The following is a 21,223-nucleotide window of genomic DNA, read 5'->3' on the forward strand; positions in this document are numbered from 1 at the left end:
TCTTTGTGAAGACATAGACAAGAGGGGGGAAGGTAGAAAGGGAGGGAAAGGAAGCCACTAAGATGGCCTCATGTCTGAGTCGGGAAGAATCCACGCACCTCCACTGCTCTGCCAGACGTTGTCAGGCAATCAGGCAGGCAGACATGACAAAAAATTGTTCTAAAGTAGACCAGGCAGTAGGGATGCTTGTGGAGAAGCAGTGCAGGAAAATGCAGAGGCGGAAACGGAGGAACTGTATTGCATAGCAACCTGCTAACTCTGCTAGGACGAGGGTAGGAGGAAGAGGCCTCCTGGTGGAGCAGGTCAGCAGGTGGACGCAGAAGCTGCACCACCAGGACGGGCACCACCCCAGCAGCCTCCCTCCCCTTTGCCCCTGCATCGTCTCACAAACAGGCAGAACGGGACCTGGACTGCCCCTGCGTGTTGACAGACCTCATATCTACATCTCACCTTAATCAAAGATCAACAGAGAAAAGAATTAATGCATTCATGAGAGGGAAAGGGGCAGAAAAAGAAATGTGGGTCAGCATCCAGAGAACAGAGAGGAAGTCCACACCTCTCTTCAAGGGGTTCAGAAGAAAACCCGAGAAACTGGGGGCCATGTGTGCCATCCTTCATGAAGGGCAGGAGGGCATAGCCTTTAAGTCCATACCACAGAACTGGGTAAGATGAGGAGTCAGTGGGACGGCACAGAAAGGCAGCTGGGGGAAGTGGGGTCATACCACAAAGGCAAGAGCACGGTGGTAGACGAGATTACAGGCTGAGGAAGTAAAAGCAGAACTGATTTGTGAAAAAAAGAATCAGATCAACGAGGAGAGTGAGGGCGCTGTGTGTTTGCCTGGGTGCTGTCAGATCCGTCCCTAGTGTCCCTAGTTCTGTCTCTGGAATAGGTGGAAGCAGTACAGCTGCAGTCTGCAGGCTGAACTCAGAGTCCAGTGTCACCTGGCTTCTGGCTGGATTCACCAAGGGAGACACCATGGGAAGTGGAATGTGGAGAGAAGCAGCAGCCAGGGTATTTGCCCTCCTCTTTCTCTGTCTTGGGTAGCTTCTCCAGCAGTACCTGCATCTCATGGCCCCAACGGCTCCTCCTCATAGTGACAGCCACCACCTGGCAGCTCCAGACTTGGTTCCAGTTTCCCTTTTATCTCATGTAACAAGAAGTGGCTGAGCAAGAGCAGGCTTCAGGATTGGCTAGTTCTAGGTGTCTTGAGGATGTCACCAAAGAACCAGATGCTTACAAACTCAGTAAGCAGCTTTGTCCTCAGAATGGCTCCTCTCTTGGTCGCAAGATGCCTTTTAGAACAACCGGGCCAACCAGCTTCCTTGTTCCTATCCAATCGCTTTTCTCCAGAAGCCCTGAGGAAATCTCTCCTTGTGTTTCATTGACCCTAGTTGGCTTAAACCTGCCCTTCCCTGAACCAATAAATGGCAAGGAGGAGGAAATTACCACGATTAAATTGAACTAGTCATTTGGAGTATTGGAAAGTCAATCACAATGCTCACCGCAAAGGTGGACTAATGCGAAAAGCTCTTCTTAAGTGCAAAAGAAAAAAACAAAACCAAGAAACTAAGAGAGAAATAATGGTCATGAAGGATAGAGTATAGAGAGCCAACCCATAGATAAGTGATGTTATTGAAGAAGAGCCTAGAACTAATGGATTAGAAATAATAATAAAAGACATATTAGAAGAAAACCTAGCTGCACAAAAGTCTTTTAGAAGTTAAATGTGTGTTCTCTGCAAATCAAAGAGGGGAGACATTCCTATGTACATTTTAGCAAATATTTTCTTAAAAAGCATGGGAAAATCTTGCAAAATATCCAAGCAGAAGACCGGTTATTCATAAAGGAATAAAAACCAGGCTAGACTCAGATTTCTCTGCAGCAATATTATCATAAGAAAATGAAATACCATCTACAGATTTTTAAAGGAAAATATGGGGCATTAGATTTTTAGACTTGGCCAATATAGCTTTCATTCTGATGGTAAAAGAAAAACACTTTTAGATACTAAGGGCTCATAAGATATGCCTCTTCCTAGTGCATTTTTTAAAAGAAAAAATACTTCCATTTATTTGATTATTTATTCAACAAATATTTTTTGAGCACCAGCCATGTGCCAGCCACATACTAGGTAGTTATGATATATGAGTGAATCCATCAGACATAAAAAGTATTTCTGCCTTCGTGAAGCTTACATGCTAATGGAGAAGACAGACATTAAACAATGAGCATAATAAATAGGTCAATAAATTGATAGGGGTTATAGAGAAAAGAAGTAAGATGGAAGGCAGCTGCAATTTTATAGGGTACTTAGGGTGGGTGGCTTTCAAGTAAAGACTTTAGACAGTGGAGAGCATCAGCTATGCAAATGTCTGGGGAAGGAGAATTCCAGCAGGTGAGCAGCCAGTCTGTAGCCCTAAGGCCAGAGTGGGCCTGTCCTGTGTGTGAGCACCAAAGGGACCAGTGTGGCTGGAGGTGGAGAGGGCTAGTGGGACAGTAGGAAATGAGAGCAGAGATGGAGGAGGGGCACCGATGGTGTGGGGTCTTGTAGGATGTTGTAATGACTTTGGCCACTGGAGGGGTTTGAGCACAGAAGCGACATGACAAGATGAACATTTCATAAGGATTCCTCTGGCCTCCATGCTGAGAAAATACTTTAATAGAAAAAAAGGACAGGAGAGACAGGTTAGGATGCCATAATCCACGGGAAGGGTTCTGGTGGCATGGACAAGGGAGGTGGTCTGATTCTGGATATATTTTGATGGTAAAGCAAACAGGTTTTCTTGACAGATTATATGTGGGATGTGAGAGAAAGAGAGGAGTCAAAGATGAGTCCAAGGTTTCAGCCTGAGAGTCTGGAAAGATGGGTTTGCCATCAACTGAGATAGGGAAGGTTAGGGGTAACATAAGTTCAAGTTCAGGGGAGACACGGAGTTCTGTTTTGACATGCAAACTGAGATATAGCAAAGTGGAAATAGCAAGCAAGCACCTGGATATTCAAGCCTGGAGTTTGAGACAGAGATTTGACTTACCTGGAGATACGCTTTGGAGAATCAGTGGCACATGGATGGTATTTAAAGCCAGAAACCTGGATGAGCTCACTGGGGAGTGAGAGCAAATAGAAGAGGGGCAAGACTGAGTGCAGGTGCACCCAGACATCAAGAACATGGAGAGATGAGAAAGCAACCAGGGAACAGCAGAGCATCCGAGGAAGGGAGGGGAAAGACGCGCGTGGCTTCCTGGAAGCCGAGGGAAGACGAGATTGTGTCAGACGTGGTCGGCACAGCACAGGTGAGGCAGAGCGTCGACCACCAGATTCAGGCAGCTCTCAGGTGCTCCTGGCAGGGCAGCCTGGGGGCAGTGGGGAGCTGAGGGCCAGGTGGGAGGGAAGCACTCCGTCGGACAGAGAGGCGACGGGAGAGCCTCCCCAGAATGAGAAGCTCAATCCGCAGAAGTTCTCAACTCCACCCCCAGATGGCTCTCCAAACCTTTCCCCTCTTTCCATCCAGCCTACCACCAGCTGAGTTTCAGCCACCACCATCTCTCCCCTAGACTGTGAAAACACCCTCTTAACTGGACTCTTTGCCTCCCCTCTGGCCCCTCGAAACTCTTCTCAACACTGTAGCCATGGTGATGTTCTAAAATTAAAATCTGATCCTGTCACTCCTCCACTCATACCCCCAAGGGCGTCCCTGTGCCCTCAAGATCAAGGCCAGCCTCGCGGTGGCAGACGACACTCTCCAGGATCTACCCTGCTTCCCCCCACCCCCTGTTCCCTCGACCCCCCCACATCAAACTCCTGCCCCAGCCAACATTTCCCATTCCTTCCCTCCTCCCAAGTTTGGTTTTTCTCCGCCTAGAACACTCTTGTCCTCAGAACTTCTACTCCACAGCCAGGTCTTGGCTTGAATGTCACCCTCTAGAAATTTTCCCCTGACAACTCACCACTCATTGCAAATCCAGGTCTGAGTTAGGTGCCATCTCAGCACCGTATGATTCCCCCACCACTGGACTGTGGCACCTGTTTATTATTACTACTTCTCGTAGTAGTAATAGTATCTGGGACTGTACCGTTTGGGGCTCTAAAATTCTGTTCAGGCAGAGTTCGCCTCGGTGTCACCCAAACATAACAAGCCCTGGCTTCTCGGAGGAGCCCGACACATCCTGTGGGACGAATGGCTTAGCAGACAAGTGGCGAGCACGCACCCCAGGTAAGATAGAGACAACTTAAATCATTATAAGGCTGTAAAACTAAATGCAAACACCAAAAATTATTTCCAAAGGAGATGTATACCACAAAATATGATCTTGAAATAATCATCATCTGAAACCAAAATTCCAGAGGTTAATGAAGGACGAAGACTGGTTGAGAGAGAGACGTGAGAGAAGGGGTGATGGCACATCCGGGGCACTGAAGAGGCTATTTGGATGTTTAGAGAAACATAGGTTAATATTTGTTATTTTGAAGGTAACCACTAATAGAATTTCAAACAATATACATACTTCCAAATATGAAAGATAAATACCAAAAAAGACAAACCTATACAACAGAAATCAGACAAAAAAGGAAACAAGAGGTATAAAAAAATCATAAAGAATAAAACAAGGTAGAAGACCAAATAGATTATTCATAATAATAAATATAAATTTCTTAAACGTCCCTATTATCAATACAGAGACTCACAAATGCTTTAAAACAAGTGAATTAAAAGGTTAAAATTAAAGTCTTGGTAGAGGTAATTCTAACAAAAACAAGCTAAGAATAAAATGATGTATTGCTGTCAATAGGCAACATAGACAAATTCCAGGGAAATACATACATGCAGGGGAAGGAAAGATTCATTTGACAGTAATAAAGAAGTGAAGAGATAATGATCAGGAACCTAAGATTATGTTAAAATGGAGAGACTGAATGAAAAATAATTCTGGGTGATTTTTAATTCATATCCCAGTCTTTTACAGACCAAGTAGGCAAAAAAAATACATGTTTAAAAGCTTCAAATCATAAATGTGACAAGTACATGTTGAATTTTGAACCCTGCAAACAGACTATAACTTCTCGTACTCCAAAAGCAGATGTTGTTTAAAGCCTTACAACTATACACCAGAAAATTAATAGCAAAGAATAATTTTTTTAAGTAACGTCTTAGAAATTTCATAACTCACTACCAAAGAAGTTCATCAATAGTTATTGAAGGCAGACTACCTAAGAAAGATAGTGGGAACCCTATGCCTCAAAACTATGGCTGTGACCATACCTACACCCAAAAGAAAACCCATATCATTTTAAAAGTTGCTTTTATTATGACTCAAGGAAAAAAAAGTTACTAAACTGAACAATTGATGCAAAGAGTCAGAAAGAGAGAGAGGAACTAATGATAAAAGCAAAAATTAATGAGAGAGAACCAAGATGGTGGTGTGAGTAGCACAGCGGAAATCTCCTCCCAAAACCATATATAGTTTTGAAAATATAACAAAGACAACTCTTCCTAAAAGAGAGACCAGAAGACACAGGACAACAGCGAGACCACATCCACACCTGCAAGAACCCAGTGCCTCACGAAGGGGGTAAGATACAAGCCCCAGCCTGGTGGGACCCGAGCGCCCCTCACCCCAGCTCCCGGCAGGAGGAGAGGAGTCAGAGCGGGGAGGGGGAGGGAGCCCAGGACTGCTGAGCACCCAGCCCCAGGATTCCGGACCAGAGCGCAGACACAGTGCATGCATGGGGTCCTGGATACCAGGGAAACAGGGCAGCAAGACCAGTGAACAGGTACCGGAGGCCAATGCCCTGAGGACAAAGAAAAGTGAGTGCTTTTTGAAAGTCTTAAAGGGACAGGGACCCCACAGCTGGACGGAAGCACCCTGGGACACTTAGCCCAGCAGCTGTGAATCCTGGGGAACTCTGGGCCTCTGAACCCTCGCAGTGCAGCTCGGAGGCCCCTCACTGCGATAAACAGCCTCCCGCCAGTTCCCCCTCCAACGTGGCTCCGCCATCTTGGAGCAGCAGCCTGAGGCAGGCCACACCCACAGCAACTGCAGAGCTAAATAAACTCCACAGCGGCCGGGCAAGATCAGAAGCCCTGTCTGCACGCAGCTGCCCAGCACAAGCCTCTAGAAGCCACTGTTCTCTCAGGAGAGGAAGGCCACAAACTGGCAAGAAGGGACTTTCTCTTACCCAACACACGCGCCAGCTCCCCACAAATATATCTATCGCCATGAAAAGGCAGAAGAAATTGATACAGACCAAGATCACAGAGGCAAACCCTGAGAAGGAGATAGGCCTAAGCAGTCTTCCTGAAAAAGAATTAAAAATAAAGCTCATAACCATGCTGACGGAGCTGCAGAGAAATATGCAAGAGCTAAGGGATGAAGTCCGGAGGGAGACTACAGAAATGAAAAAATCTCTGGAAGGATTTATAAACAGAATGGATAAGATGCAAGAGGCCATTGATGGAATAGAAACCAGAGAACAGGAACACAGAAGCTGACACAGAGAGATAAAAGGATCTCCAGGAATGAAACAATATTAAGAGAACTGTGTGACCAATCCAAAAGGAACAATATCTGCATTATAGGGGTACCAGAAGAAGAAGAGAGAGAAAAAGGGATAGAAAGAGTATTTGAAGAAATAATTGCTGAAAACTTCCCCAAACTGGGGGAGGAAATAATCGATCAGACCATGGAACTGCACAGAACAGAAAGGACCCAAGGAGGACAACACCAAGACACATAATAATTAAAATGGCAAAGATCAAGGACAAGGACAGAGTTTTAAAGGCAGCTACAGAGAGGAAAAAAGTCACCCACAAAGGAAAACCCATCAGGCTATCATCAGACTTCTCAACAGAAACCTTACAGGCCAGAAGAGAATGGCATGATGTATTTAATGCAATGAAACAGAAGGGCCTTGAACCAAGGATACTGTATCCAGCACGACTATCATTTAAATATGAAGAAGGGATTAAACAACTCCCAGACAAGCAAAAGCTGAGGGACTTTGCCTCCCACAAACCACCTCTACAGGGCATCCTACAGGGACTGCTCTAGATGGGAGCACTTCTAAGGCTAAATAGATGTCACCACAGAAAATAAAATCACAGCAAAGAAAGCAGACCAACCAAATACTAAGTAAAGGCAAAAAATAAAATCAACTACCCACAAAAGCAGTTAAAGGAAGCACAATAGAGCACAGAATAAAACAACCAACATATAAAGAATGGAGAAGGAGGAGTAAGAAGGGAGAAAAATAAAGAATGACCAGACAGTGTCTAAAATAGCTCAATAAGCGAGTTAAGTTAGACAGTAAGATACTAAAGAAGCTAACCTTGAACCTTTGGCAACCACGAATCTAAAGCCTGCAATGGCAATAAGTACATATCTTTCAATAATCACCCTAAATGTAAATGGGCTGAATACACCAATCAAAAGACACAGAATAATAGAATGGATAAAAAAGCAAGACCCATCTCTATGCTGCTTACAAGAGACTCACCTCAAACCCAAAGACTATAGGAACAAAGAAAAACTGAAGGAACAAAACAGCCGCAGAATCATAGAACCCAAGAACGGACTAACAGTTACCAAAGGGAAAGGGACTGGGGAGAAAGGGAGGGATAAGGGTGGGGAAAAAGAAAGGGGGCCTTACGATTAGCATGTATAGTGCGTGGGGGGCACGGGGAGGGCTGTGCAACACAGAGAAGACAAGTAGTGATTCTATAGCATCTTACTACACAGATGGACAGTACTGTAATGGGCATTGTGGGGGGGATTTGGTGAAAGGGGGACCCTAGTAAACATAATATTCTTCATGCAATTGTAGATTAATGACAACAAAATTAATTTTTTTTAAAAAACAAAAATTAATGGATTAGAATATTTTTAAAAGATCTGATCAATAACAGCTGATTGAAAAAACCAATTAGACAAAATTGCAACAAGACTAAATAAGAAAAAATATTGAAAATACAATTCCAGTGAATTTCAAATGAAAAGAGATGCCTATTCCTGGATACGGTGCAGATGACTCGCGCCCTGGCTTTCCTCTCCACCTACGTGGACACGTCTGCAAGGCTTCTGGCCCTCTGCCTCCCTGGGTTCCCCCAGGGCAGCCTCATAGCAACCGGCAGGAGGGACGGAGGGCGAGGTCAGAGGAGGAATCCGTGTGGCCCCCCCTCTGTTTCGGGCTGGCTTGTGTTCCCAACCAAGGTCCCTGCTCCCAGTAGACAGCCCGCCGGAATGGCTATCCTACGGCCCAGAGGCGGACATAGCTCTGCTGCCAGCCCCACGTTAGTGCCCAGTGCCTGCTAGTTCCCCTGTGCGCACACCTGGCTAAATAGCGCCTGTACCAACAGAGTAATCCTGTCAGAGGGGCCGTCTATTTCCTACTGGCGCCCTGACTGATATACACAATACTAAAATTCTTTAAAATAAAGATTGTTTCTCAAGAAAATAGAGATTAACAAAAATTAACGAAATTGATTCAAGAAGAAATCAAAACAAAAGATAGTGAGAACCATGAAAGAAATTGAAAACGTCAAATTATTGCCTACAACCAAAGGCCAGGCTTAGACAATGTCCAGTGCAAGATCGATAATTAATAATTATCTACTTTTTAAAACCTTCTATAGTGTTAATAAAGTAGAGATTTTCTTAGTTTACTAAGTTGGCATAAAATGATAGTAACACCTGACAAATTATCTCAAAAACTAAAACCATAAACCACAGTTAGTTATTGAAAGAGACGGAGAAATCTCAGCAACGGAACCTGGCATTACACTTGGATGAACAGGCAAATAGTCTGTTTTATGAAGACAAAAGTGGGTCAATATTGGAAAATGTTTTTACATCAACTAGGTTAGAAAAAGGTAAAAAATATAAAATTAAACATTAAAATTTGTAATGACCTAAGAATAGAAAGATACTTCCTTAACTTAGAACAGAATTGCTATGTGAAATTAATATCCAAGAACATATTTCTGATGAAATATTAGAGACAAACTTATTAAATTTAGGAGTAAGATGCCTACTATCAATATTGTTATTTAACATTGAACTTAAAAGCTCACCCAATATAATAAGAAAATAAATAAGAAATGTTAATACTGAAGAAAAATACCATTATTTGAAAAAAATGATTGTCTATGTGAAAAAAAAAACCTGAATAAATATACTTACAAATCAATGAAAAAAATGAACATACTATAGGAAAAATGAACAAAACCATAATTTAGCAATTCACAAAAGAAGACAAATGGTCAACCAAAACAAAAGAAAATATTCTATATTGTACCTATCACATTTAAATAATTAATGAGATGGTTTGGATAGGGAAAAAGAGGGACTTGTATACTCAGTTCTTCAAAAAGTGTACCAACTTAATGTCACAATTTTATATTTTAAAAGCTTTAAAAAGTACATACTCTTTGACCCTACATTTCTATTTCTTGGACTTCAATGTAGAAAGGGGATAGAATTATTTTATTATCTAAATAAAAATGGTTGGGAGCAGAAAGAGATAGAATTACGTTCGAGGATGTTCATCATTTATAGTATCAAGTTGCAATAGTTAATTCATTGAATACATGATGATATATTCATAAAATAATATATGGCCACCAAAACTATGTTGAAATGCTCATTTATAATTCAGAATTGTTCACAATCTATTCTGAGTGGACATAAATCAAGTTTCAACATAATATGCAAAGTTTTGGCCCCTTTTGTTATATATATCAGTTTTTGTCTAGATGCATAAAATAGTATATACAAAATGTTCATAGTGGTTATCTCTGCACAAAAAAATGCAAATTTTTCATTTCATTTTTCTGTATTTTTTAAGGGGATTTTTATCTCTGAAAGAAACTGGGGAAGTTGGAAGTGGAGCAACCTAATTAAATACCTTCCCTATTGAACTCTGTCCAGACAGCCCCCGTGAGCGCGGTGCAGGCAGAGCATAGCTCTCCGCTCCGACTGTGGTCTGCTATAGATACATGGTGCCTGATTTTAGCAAAATTGCTTACCCTCAGTTTTCTCAACCAAGAAATAAGAACAATTTTACAATGCTTAGTAATTCTTCAACCTCAAAAACAGAGAACTATGAAGTTGCTCTGCCCCTCCCCAAAATCAAACCTGAATTTGATCAAGTTTCCAAATCCAACTACTAATTTACAAAAAGCAGAGGAGAATGGCACATTCCAAAACCCTACAGGGATACTGTTAGCGAAATCCCCGCTCTGAGAGACTCTACAGGGCAAATAATCCCCTTTCTTCAACAATGAATCACAAGAAACAAAAAAAAGGGAGATTTAACAATATATCACCTCAACCGGTCTCACCCTTGGCCTTATTTGGATTCTTATACAAACAACTATTTTTCTAATAATGGCATTTAAGAGAAATTTGTGTATTTGGACATTGACCATATACTAGATGATATATAATGACCATAGTTCATTTCCCAGGTGTGGTAATAATACTGTGTTTATATTTCTTTTAAAGGGTATACTGAAATATTTACAGATAAAATGATAGGACCCATTGAATTTGCTTTAAAATAACATTAGGGGAAGGTGTTGGGGTGCAGACCGGGCAGGACTGGCCTTGGGGTGTTGGTGAGGACACGAGGTTTTCTCATACTGGTCAGTCTACTTGGGTGTACATTCAAATTTCTCCATAACAAAAAAGTTTACTGTTAAAAAGCAAGTAGTGTTCCTACCTTTATGATAAAGCTGATAGATCTGAATCATAAAATTTGCAATTAAGAAAACAGGAACCCTTGGCCGGTGGGGACTGTGAAAATAAAATAGAAGGGCCAAGTGGAGGAAAATCCAGCAGCAAAGCAATTCTTCTCCTCAATTTCCTGTCACATTAGAAAACTGAGATAAGTAGTTGGGAACCTCATCCCGGCCAAACTTCCTCCCAGGAGAACCTCATTCCCTGTCTCTGCCCAGCTCTCCGGGGGCCAAGGGAGCCTGCCAGCACCCACACGCCCCTCTGGGCCTGGAAGGATAAGCACTTCCAGCCTGTTTGTGATGCTGCGCCAGGCCCCTTGCAGGGAGCTGCTTTGGCTGGTCTGAAAAGCAACACCTGTGGCCCAATTGCCCTGCTAGTGTGACTTCTGTCACTCCGTGTGTGATTGAGGCACAGTGAGGTCACCCAGCCAGGAGGGGGCAGAAGTGAGATCCATGCTCCAGCCCTGTCCCCACTTGGACCCAAACCCAGGCGACATACACATCGTCTCCCACCCCTTCCCTGCAGGTGCTGAAGGCCTGCGCGCCGGCGCCCGCGGTCATTGAGGTCCTCTCAAACTGCTACCCTCAGCTCCAGGTGGCAGAGTCCTGGAAGGCAGTGATCCCCGAAGAAGTATTTCAGGTAGGGGAGCTGCCCTTTCTTCCCCTTGAGTGCAGAATTGTCGTCTGTGTCTGCTTAGCCGTGTGTGGAGTGCTGCACTCACACCCAGGTAAGTGTATAATGACGGACGGAAATGGGGGGGTGTATCTCAGTGCTTCTCTTTTCCTTCTGGAGGTTCAGTGATCACTCAGCCAAGAGCCTCTCATCATAGCTGGGGTGCAAAGAGCAGAAAACAGACCCATGCTGGCTCAAGGAGTGTCAGGGCCTAAGTACCCATGCCCAGGGAAGGTGGGCGCTGGTGGGCATCCACAAGCTCTGGCCCCTGTGTGGCAGCTTCATCTTCTGATGACTTAAGATGTGACTGAGGCAGCTCTGGGCGTACATCTGTCCCCAACAAAGGCCATGGTGGCTACGATTAAGAGTGAGGGCATTTGTGTTCCAGAAGCCTCTAGAAGATTTCCCCTCATGTCACTGACCGCAGTCCTGTGCCCAATACTGAACAGCAAATGTGCTGTGCAAAGGGGGCACAGCAGGGCATAATTCAGGGAGATTACTTGTATTATCTGAAATCCCCCAAACAGACATCCCTCAACTCCACAGAACTGCACTTTGGAAAAGAGTGCAAACCCTCTGGGTGGAGGATGCACGCTGCTTCTCCCTTTAAAGTAGTTAGTTACGGGGTGTCAGTGAGCTGTGGACAGGATGGACTGCATGCCGCGGGGTGTCAGGTGAGGAAGAGAATGCTTGTGGGTTCTCTGTGCACGGATTGACGCTCCACCTGCCTTCTTTCCAGAAGCACCAGCCTTTCTACCAGTCCTTCTTTGCCTTGGCCCACACCCCACGCTGTCTGCAGCATCTTTGCCGCTCTGCCATTCGGAAATCATTTGGCAAGGAGTGCTTCAACCTCATACCCCTGTTACCCTTGCCCAAGTCCCTGCAAAGTTACCTCCTTTTGGAGCCAGAGGGGGTTTTGCACTGAGAACCAGAGTGTTTGGAGTAAGGGTCTGGCTCTCACCTTCTCCCTCCCGGGGAGGCTGCATGCGGAGGAGAGCTCCTGGATGAGGGGGTAGCGGACCAGCACCAGACCTCCCGTCCCCGCTGGCCTGGCGGACGCACAGACCTCACCACGCACAGGTTCACCTCAGAATGGAGTTGGTATAAAAGCCCTCTTTGTCTCTCAGGGTTGCTTACAACACTCAAAATTGTGAATATCTTGCTTAGTATAGCAGAAAGGACCTTGCAGAAGGTAAATAAATGGTATACATATTTTTCCAAGGTTTGTCTCCTTCCCACAATGAGTTGGCACCCATTCTACCCAGCCTTCAGACCTTTGCCTCGTGTGAAACGGCCCCTCCTCCTGGAAAGGCCCTGTCCCCAACACATGACCAGTGTATCTACTGAGACAGGACACCTGCTTCCATGACAAGGGTGCCTTTCCAGGTGCCCTCGGCTCCCTCCCGGCGCATTACAGCCCAGAGCCCCGTAGGAGGATAACAGAGGGGTGGTGTGCCAAGAGTTTTGATTCTGTGTGAGTCTTCTTACACCCTCACCAAACCCCAAATGATTCATCTCCAGTGAATGTCCAGGAAGCCAGGTGCCAGGAATAGACTCGGGGTAATGAAGGTTGCCGTCACCCAGCCTGAGCATCACCTAACAGAGCTGTTCTAAGGGTCCAGGATTGCGTTAACCATGTCTTCTATATTCTGGTACTTTGACATTTGGGGCCCTGCTGGCCATGGAGGGACTGCCCTCCCCAGATCAGTCAACTCCTAGAGGGAGTAACAACCTGCCCCTGCCCATGCTTTTCAGATGTAAACCAGAAAACCAGCCAATCCAGTGGTCACACCCCAACCACCTCCTTCGTTAAGCTCCCACTCTGGGCCACTCTCCACCTGTCCTGATCACCCCCGGGCCAGGTGCCAGACAGGTCCAGACAGCCATTATATCCCAGAGCCTGCTGCGGTTATTCAAACTAGCCAGTCCTAAACCTGTCTGTCCATCCCTTCCACGGAAACCACAATAAAGGCTCTTACATACCTCCCCTCCCTCCTCCTCCTGAGCCCTGGTGCTTCCCCACATGGCCCCATGGCATGGCGTGCCCCTTCTCTTCAGAATGGTGAGTGATAAACTGTTTTCAATGGCAATCATCTCCTGATCAGTTGGCTGTACTAGACCTCAGATATTCTAAAACTCCACATTTTTAAAACAAAGATTCTTTATGGTCATCCTCTGAGCATACCAATGAGAAGGGTGCCTTCCCAGGTGCCCACGGCTGCCTCCCGGCACGTTACAGCCCAGAGCCCCATAGGAGGATAACAGAGGCCACTTGAGCCACTGCATGGTGCTGCAGGGATGAGCCTTTAAAGAGTGAGGCACGCCTTCCCATTGCTGCAGTACGGAAGAGGGGTTCACGTCCCAGAAAACAACTAGAGTGCAAGGTAGGACGTTGTGTGCACCAGTGAGGAACCCCACTGTGGAGGTGAAACGGAGCCAGGCAGGGCCCACCCCGTGAGAGGGGCATCATGAAGGGGCAGCCAGGCTGATCAGATGCCCACACCAGGGTTCTGCCAGAGGAGTGATAGGACAGCACCCCAGCACCTGCAGATGACCCTCCCACATCCCACCCTTTCCTAGACAACTCACCTGACCTAGAAAAAGGCTATAAAAACATGGCCTCAAGACCCTCGCACCCACAGCCCAGGCAGATGGCTCTCCCCAGTCCCTCAGGAGACATCCGGAAGTCCTCACTATATCAAAAGGGAAACTTGAATGGAGGTAGTAATGCAGGAAAGTTCAGGGCACCTGGAAGGAACGGAGATTTGTCCTCCTGGAGGGGACAGTCCAGTTGCTTTGGCAAGAGGAAGGAGGCAGGGGTGGAGGGGTGGGGAGCATATCAGAAGGGCCTTGGCTTCTGGACCAAAAATTCTGAACCTCACTGGACAAGCTATGAGGAGCCTCAGGGCAGCTGAGCTGCTATAGTCACAGTGGGGCTCCAGGGAGATTGCTTTGTCCTGGAAAGGGACACAGGACACTGCAGGACAAGTGGGAGCCTCTGGGAGCACCCCAGAGACAGGGCTTCAGACCCCGGCTGTTCCACTGAGCAAGAACTTAACCAAAATTTGCTCTGTGGGAATATGAATGTATCTGCACCTGTCACAGGGTTGGGAGTCAGCAAATTAATGGACGTAAGGTAAGGTGTTTGCAATGCTAAAGGGACCTTGAAATGCAGATTCTGACCTTGGAGGTCTGCAGGGAGGCCCTGTTCCTGCGGGTCTGTGAACTTGAATGTTTCTAACAGGCTTATATTTTGTCCCACTAAGAACAGAGACTGCAGAGCCCCAGGCCCAGAGAATAAATGGTTCCTTCTATTATGATTGTTTTATTATTATTATTAGAAGAGAGCCTAACATTGGGATAAAGTCTGTAGAAAGTAGAAAAGCAAAGTCACGTCACATATAAGAACAAGTAAAAGGGACGAGAACAGCAAGAAGTGCAGCCACTGGGGGCCCCCTGTCCTCACTGCACTTTGCAAATTAGAATCTGAGCTAAGATGCCGGCTTTACAGGCGGCGTCCTACAGCCGCCTCTCTCCCTGCCAACCCCACTTAGAAAACAGTTTCGTTGTGTTTCTGAAATGTATTAAATTTTAAGTATGTTTTGAGGTACTGAAACAAAGCAGAACTCTTAAAACATATTGACCTTCTATTTCTAAAATTCTGACGAATGTTGACCAATTTCTAGGTTTCCCAACACGTGTTTTCCCCCAAATTATAGCTTAAAAAAGACAACAGGATTCTCACATTGAGCTCCAGACATCTCCCCATTGTTGCCTGAAATGCCACCATTGTGGAGGAATTCTTTCTTTTGCATTATTTTCACCCCCAAAAATCTTCGGTTAAAATTCGGATCTGCTAAAAATCAGATTCTGTTAAAAGTCAGCTCCCAGGAAGAGCTGATCCCTTGAAGTTCCTTAGGGTTAAATCATTCCTCATCAGGTCCATCATTGTTTCCCTTTTATCCAATCCTGACTGAGCCTGCTGGGGGCAGGGCCAGTGCTTCGGGCTGAGGACTGGTCACCAGCAAGGTAGGGTGCCCGGAAGCTCACAGCCAGAAGAAGGCCACCTTGTCAGCAAGGCTGCTGGACAGGCCTGGGCACGTTGGGGGAAGAGGGGAGAGGAGGGGCTCCATTCTCAGCCACCTTCTGTCTGGTTTCGCATCTGTGTCAAATGAGGGCTGCCGACTCCCGGGGCAGACAGCAGTCTGGGCACTTTATGGCCTCCTTGTCCATCACTCTCACCGCTGTGCCTTACACACAGTCACGTGACATCCATGACAAGCACCCCGCCCCACCCCACCAACCAATACCGACACCACCAGTCCCTCACTCTGGGTCAGTACATGGTAATGAACTGAACCCCCTAAGATGGAAGGAGTCTTTACCCTGCCCCCATGACATTGCAGCTGCACGAGAATAAGCAGCAGATAAACTGGCACTAGAAATTAGTTGTGAATTACCTGGGCTCTAGTGGCTGTCCACTGGTGCTGAATAATGTTGCTGAAGTATGGTCATGTCCGTGAGCAGCAAAACTGCTTGGCGGTGGTGTGTGGGCTCTCCTAACCATCAAATGAGATGGAGGTCATTCATAGCTTTTCAGAATGTAATTACAGCTAGCAATTTGCTTTATTAACCAAAAAATAGCATCAGAAAATTTGTTGTTTTGATGACTGTGTCTAGCTATGCTCTATGCTACATGTATCAGAAAGTTCTGAAATTAAGGGAACTTGCATAATTCCACATAGATAAGAATGAGAAGGAGGATAAGGAGAAGAGAGGAGAGGTGAGTGGGGAAGGGAAGGAAGGAGGGGGAGAGGCAGAGAAGTGAGTTAGCCGAGATAAATATCCAAGAAGACACTCTGCTTTGAAGCTAGAAGTTTCCTGGTTGACTTCTTTTCCAGTGAATAAAATATATTCTGGTTATTTCTTTTATCAAATGGTCTAAAAAATGTTTTCCGTTCTTGTATAGTTGATATTAGACCATCAATCCTTTTCTCTTTAAATGATTACATAAACCCCATTCTATAAAACTAAATTGTTTTCTTTAATTTCAAATTCAATTTTTAATGATGCATTCACATAGTTGAAAATTCAGAAGGCATCAAAAGAGTAAAATGCTGTTTCTACTAAAAAAAAAAAATAGGAATATTTTCCCTCCAATTTTTCTTGACTATCTTTGACTATACCACTTGTCATCTAACCAAAAATTTTTCAAAAATATACAAGGGAGGTTTTCCACCCACAATGGGCCTGAGACAGTTCTCCTCCTTCCACCCTGACTGTACCCTGGACATAAAGGAATGTCCACAGCACAGCAGGATGGCCAGACAGGACTCACAGTCCTCGGGCGCTCAGTACGTGAACATGGGACCATATGACTTTATTATGTTTAAAATTCTGAACACAGCATTGAGCCTCTCTTTTTAGCATATTTGTGTACATTTAACTTTTAAGTTGCATGATAACCATTAATTCAGCATGTTTTGAAGAAAATCAAAACCGCAGACTCTTGAACAAGCAGTTTGCTAATCCCAGTAACTGTAGATAATCATTACATTTCCAATCTCCAGAATAACCCTTTAAACACACGTTGACGGGGAAGGCTGTTGAACTTTTTCAAAGAACACTTAACCCTCTACAAAAATTGTGTAAAATACAGGCTTGGAGAATGAGCTGGTCTGCTCCAGTGACCGGTCCTGATGTGGGGCGGCTATGATGGAGTTTAATCACTGCAATTGTGGTTGATATTAGCTTTCCAAGTGCTTTTCATCTCTTAAGGGCTGCCCAAAGACCAAGTGATAAAGCAGGAATATTGCATCGTTTATTCCATTATTTCAGAAATAAATTATTCCTTAGTCAAATTTTCTATGTGCACTTGAGATATTCAGAAGCCCTAAAGATTCAACTATTATCAATACTGTTTCTTATTTTTGGACTTTAGTATACTTTTCAAACTCCCGGGTGTGTCTTGAAATTGTCAAAATCCTTCTATTTTAAAATAAAAATGAGGGTTATTAAATTGCTAAAATAAGCCTGAGGTTAAATTTCTAGAGCCTAGTGGAGGATTGAAGTATTGAAAATCATTTTCATAGAGTCCTGCAGGTGGCGCCATAAGCAAGCGGTCTTACCCTCGTCTGCTGAGTCGTGCTCCCCACAAAGAGAAAACAAGATTTTAGCTCACATGATAAAGGAAACTATAGAAGAACTATAGAATAGTGATGCATCGTATAGAATTGTGCTGCTATAATTTAAAAATCAGTAATTAAAATATTGATTATGGAATTGTCTACTTCCTTTGTATTAAATATGTGTGCTTTATAGGAAATGTGTTTATAAATAAATATAATTTTAAGTTGACTCTTTTATGATGCCATAATGACAGCCCAATCCTCATTTGTGTGTTAAGCGTGTTCTTTAACAAAATTATACATTCACCATTGCAAAGTAACTAGCCGGGTTTCCAGCCTTCATCTAATCTTCCAGAATGGTATTTCTGCAGTCCTAACATTCTGCTTAATCACTCCAATAAAAAGAGTAGATTTCTTTGTAATGCAATTTGTAAGCAATAAACATGATTGAGAATGCCGTATTTGCTGTCGACTACTATGTTTAATGCAGGGTTTTAATTCTGTGTGTAATTATTCATTTCGTAGGCACTTTTTCCATTCACATTTCTTTGCCCTGCTCTGAAGAAAGTTGGAAAGTTTGGGAAACATTGGGGAAACAGGGTTTCCATGTTCTTGATGCAAACTGGAGTCTGATGCAGATATTACGGAATAAGAACATTTCTTTAAATCTACTAAAGACAGGGGGTCACATTAACTCGGGATACAGACACATAAAAATGTGATTATGGGTTCTAAACAGAACACAGTAGGCTCCTAGTTAACACAATGAGATTTCTAGGAAGTGATGCATAAATTCTTCAGAAATGACACATTTCTCACGTTTCATTCCAATTAAATTACTGAGGCAGCTAACAGTGATGGGCACAAAGTATGGGGGTAAAATGAGGGTTTCTTCTTGTAACTGTACCTCTGTGAAAGTGTATTTTTATGAGAAGCAGTTAATATTAAGCTATTATTTTTCAGCTGTGCTGGAAGAGATATCTTGAGCCTTTGAGCTCTCCCGGCAAGAGTCGGCTGCTTTGTTTCTTGGGGCTAATAGAGACCATTGCTCCGCTGGGTACCGCCCCCACCCGGGTTCCTGGAGTGAAAGGGGCCAGCCCGGAAAGTGGTCCTGGCTGCCAGTCCCCAAGGTCGGGCCCGACCGCTGCCCAAGGCCTGCCTGCGGCAGCAGGACTCCAGGGCGCGAAGTGTGCTCCCCTCGCTCCCCGCGGGTCGGGTCGGGTGGGGGGAGACGTGGGGCTGCCCCCACCCGCGATCCGCGAACCCGCGGGACTCGTGCCGCGCGCCCGGTCCGGTCCTCCGGGTCCTGAGCGCCCCGCGACAGCGCAGGGGGGTCGTCGTCCCAGCGGGAGGCCGGTGCTCGGCCCACCTGGGTGAGGGGCCAGCTTGCGCAGGGCGGGAATGGGGAGCGGAGGCCCAGCCCCGCTGTCAGGGCAGTGGCATCGGGGTGCTCCCGCAAAGGAACCCCGGGGAGCGCGGGGCCGCCTGGAGAGGGGGTGCGGGGCGTCGGAAGACAAAAGGTTGTGAAGCTTTAAAATCAAAAACGTGTTTTTGAAAGCCTCGTCCTGGGGCTTGCAAGGCGCCGCGAGGACAGCGGCAGAGCGGGTCCCAATCAGAAATGCGATTGGAAGTCCTAATGAATTTGATTGCGTGAACATTTATAATCCCCCATGGCCCTAAATGAAATCACATATAATCAGAAGATACAGGGAAGGGAGTGTTTACAGCCGACGCCGAGCGGCCGCGGGACGGGGAGATGCGGCCCCGGTATTGATGTCGAAAATGATGGATAACGCGGGAATGGCAAATATACTATTTGTCTAATGGCTCGGCAATTAAATTCCCCTGTAAATGACCCATGCCTCATTTCATCCTAATCTATGGAATTTTGATTGAATTCGTCAGCTCTAATTGAAAAATACTGCACTTTAATGTCTGCATTGCAGTTTCAGGACGAGAGTGGTTTTAATGAGACGGTGCCCCCCTGACCCGGGAATATTTGAGACTTTTATTCGGAATTTAAAGCCAGAAGATTGCTCGACTGAGCGCTGCTATGTCCTCTTCTGTGTTCACGTCCATGTATCTCCAGACGCGATTTAATGAACGCACTTGGGGAAAAATGAGCCCCGGACCCTCGCGCCCATGTGGCACCCAGGGAGCGCCCCCTCCCCGGGATAGGAGCGCGGGGGGGCAGAGGCGGGTGCCGCGGACGGGGGAGCTCAGAGGAGGGGCCCGTCCCACCCCCGGGCCTAGGTGCCTCACCAACCCTGCCAATTGTAGACCAAACCCAGGTGTCCCCGTGGAAGTGGAGGCCCAGCTGCCTGTGACCCGCGCACCGGGAGATGGGGCCGGTCCCCCGACGCGCTTTATATGCAAATGGCGAAGCAAAGCCATCCCTGAGAAATTAGCTACTTGCTGAAGCATATTTACTAGATTGAAATGAGTTAAAGAGAAACATTTTAAGTCGGGCAAACGAGATAATTGGGCCACATTAAAACTGGAGATGTTTGCTCCTTTCCCAAAAAATAAAAAAAGAGCCGCGTCGGCGGTGGGGGTGATAAAAGCGCCCCCATAGACACACAAAACCTGGAAACGAGGCCCCGGCTGCTCAGAGACTGGCAGAGCGCGTGACCGGCCCCCACAGGGACCTTGGCAGGGCGCCCGCAGGCTGGATTCCGGACAGCCGCCCCGGAGGGCCGATCCCGTCGGCGGCCCGCAGAGGGCGCGCTCGAGCCAGGGTACCGCGGGGTGAGCTCCGCGGAGACGAGGCGAGTGGGGAGAACGGGTCAGGCCTTGGTCCTCGGCCCGCCCCCCGCGTCGCAACCACCGCGTCCGGCTTCGCAGCTTCGCTCACCCCCAGTGGTTCCGCGGCGTCAAAAAAGATGCGGGTGTGATTGGGAGGGGGCCCTGGGGAGATGGAGATGGGGGGGGGAAGGAAGCTAGGTGCCAAAGCACGGGTTGCCTACCGCTTCCCCAAAAGAGGAATGTATTTGGGGTTTGGTTAGTAAACAGAGTTTACAGATCTTTTATTTTAAATGAAACCATCTAACATGCCTCTGAGCAGGCAGTGCCTTACGCCCCTATAATGCTAAACTTGGGGAGGAGACCGCCTGCAGCGCAGGCTCCCAGGTCCCCGGGGCCGCCGCGCCCCAGTCGCGGGCGTGCAGGGGCCTGACTCCGTGCGGGCCGGGAGCGGCGCGTTGGGGCCTCGCCCTTCCGCAGGGGGGCGCGGTGTGTAGTTAAATGCTGTTCGGTGCCATTGCGCTGGTGGCCTGTGGCTTGTTCTTAATGCTCGAGTCTCGTGACCACAGGCTGCCCTCAAACTGATAGGCTCGCTCCGCGGCTGCCCGGAGGCCCCCAGCCCTCCAACGCCCGGAGCCGCGGGCGTGCTGGCACCTCGCCCGCCCTCGCGAGCGTCCGCCCAGGCCAGGCGCAGCCAAAGAGTGCCACCCCATCCAGGTCAGGCCCTGCGGCGACCCGTCCCATAGGCGCCTTATTACTTCTAACGGTTTGAGAGAAGCAGTCAGACCGCTGGTGGGCGAGCCGGGATTCCCTCCCGTTACTCAGATGGAACCTCAGAGGCCGGGGCAAGCGCAGCGGCGCGCCCCAGGCCCCTCAGGCCCAGATGTCAGAGTGTTTCTTATCCATCCGCTTCCAGGCGCTGCTCTAGGTGAGAATCAGGAGAACATGG

The 21,223-nt window shown here is 46.5% G+C and overlaps 1 protein-coding gene across 5 annotated transcripts in view; it reads left to right on the forward strand.

Moving 5' to 3' along the window:
• The window catches only part of ASB18 (ankyrin repeat and SOCS box containing 18), a 60,299-nt gene extending 42,314 nt beyond the window's left edge, over positions 1–17,985 (forward strand). For 2 of the 5 annotated variants that reach the window (XM_073217933.1, XM_037009936.2), the window contains 2 exons: positions 11,258–11,371; positions 12,144–17,985. In XM_073217933.1, coding sequence (XP_073074034.1) covers positions 11,258–11,371; positions 12,144–12,329 — 300 coding nt within the window. In that variant the 3' untranslated portion in view covers positions 12,330–17,985. Of the gene's footprint in view, positions 1–11,257; positions 11,460–12,143 lie in introns of all 5 variants that reach the window. The other 3 variants (XM_037009932.2, XM_037009935.2, XM_073217932.1) reach the window with 2 other exon arrangements.
• The last annotated feature ends 3,238 nt before the right edge of the window (positions 17,986–21,223 follow it).

The sequence above is a fragment of the Manis javanica genome, chromosome 12 (assembly GCF_040802235.1).
Source record: "Manis javanica isolate MJ-LG chromosome 12, MJ_LKY, whole genome shotgun sequence".
NCBI classification, from domain to species: Eukaryota; Metazoa; Chordata; class Mammalia; order Pholidota; family Manidae; genus Manis; species Manis javanica.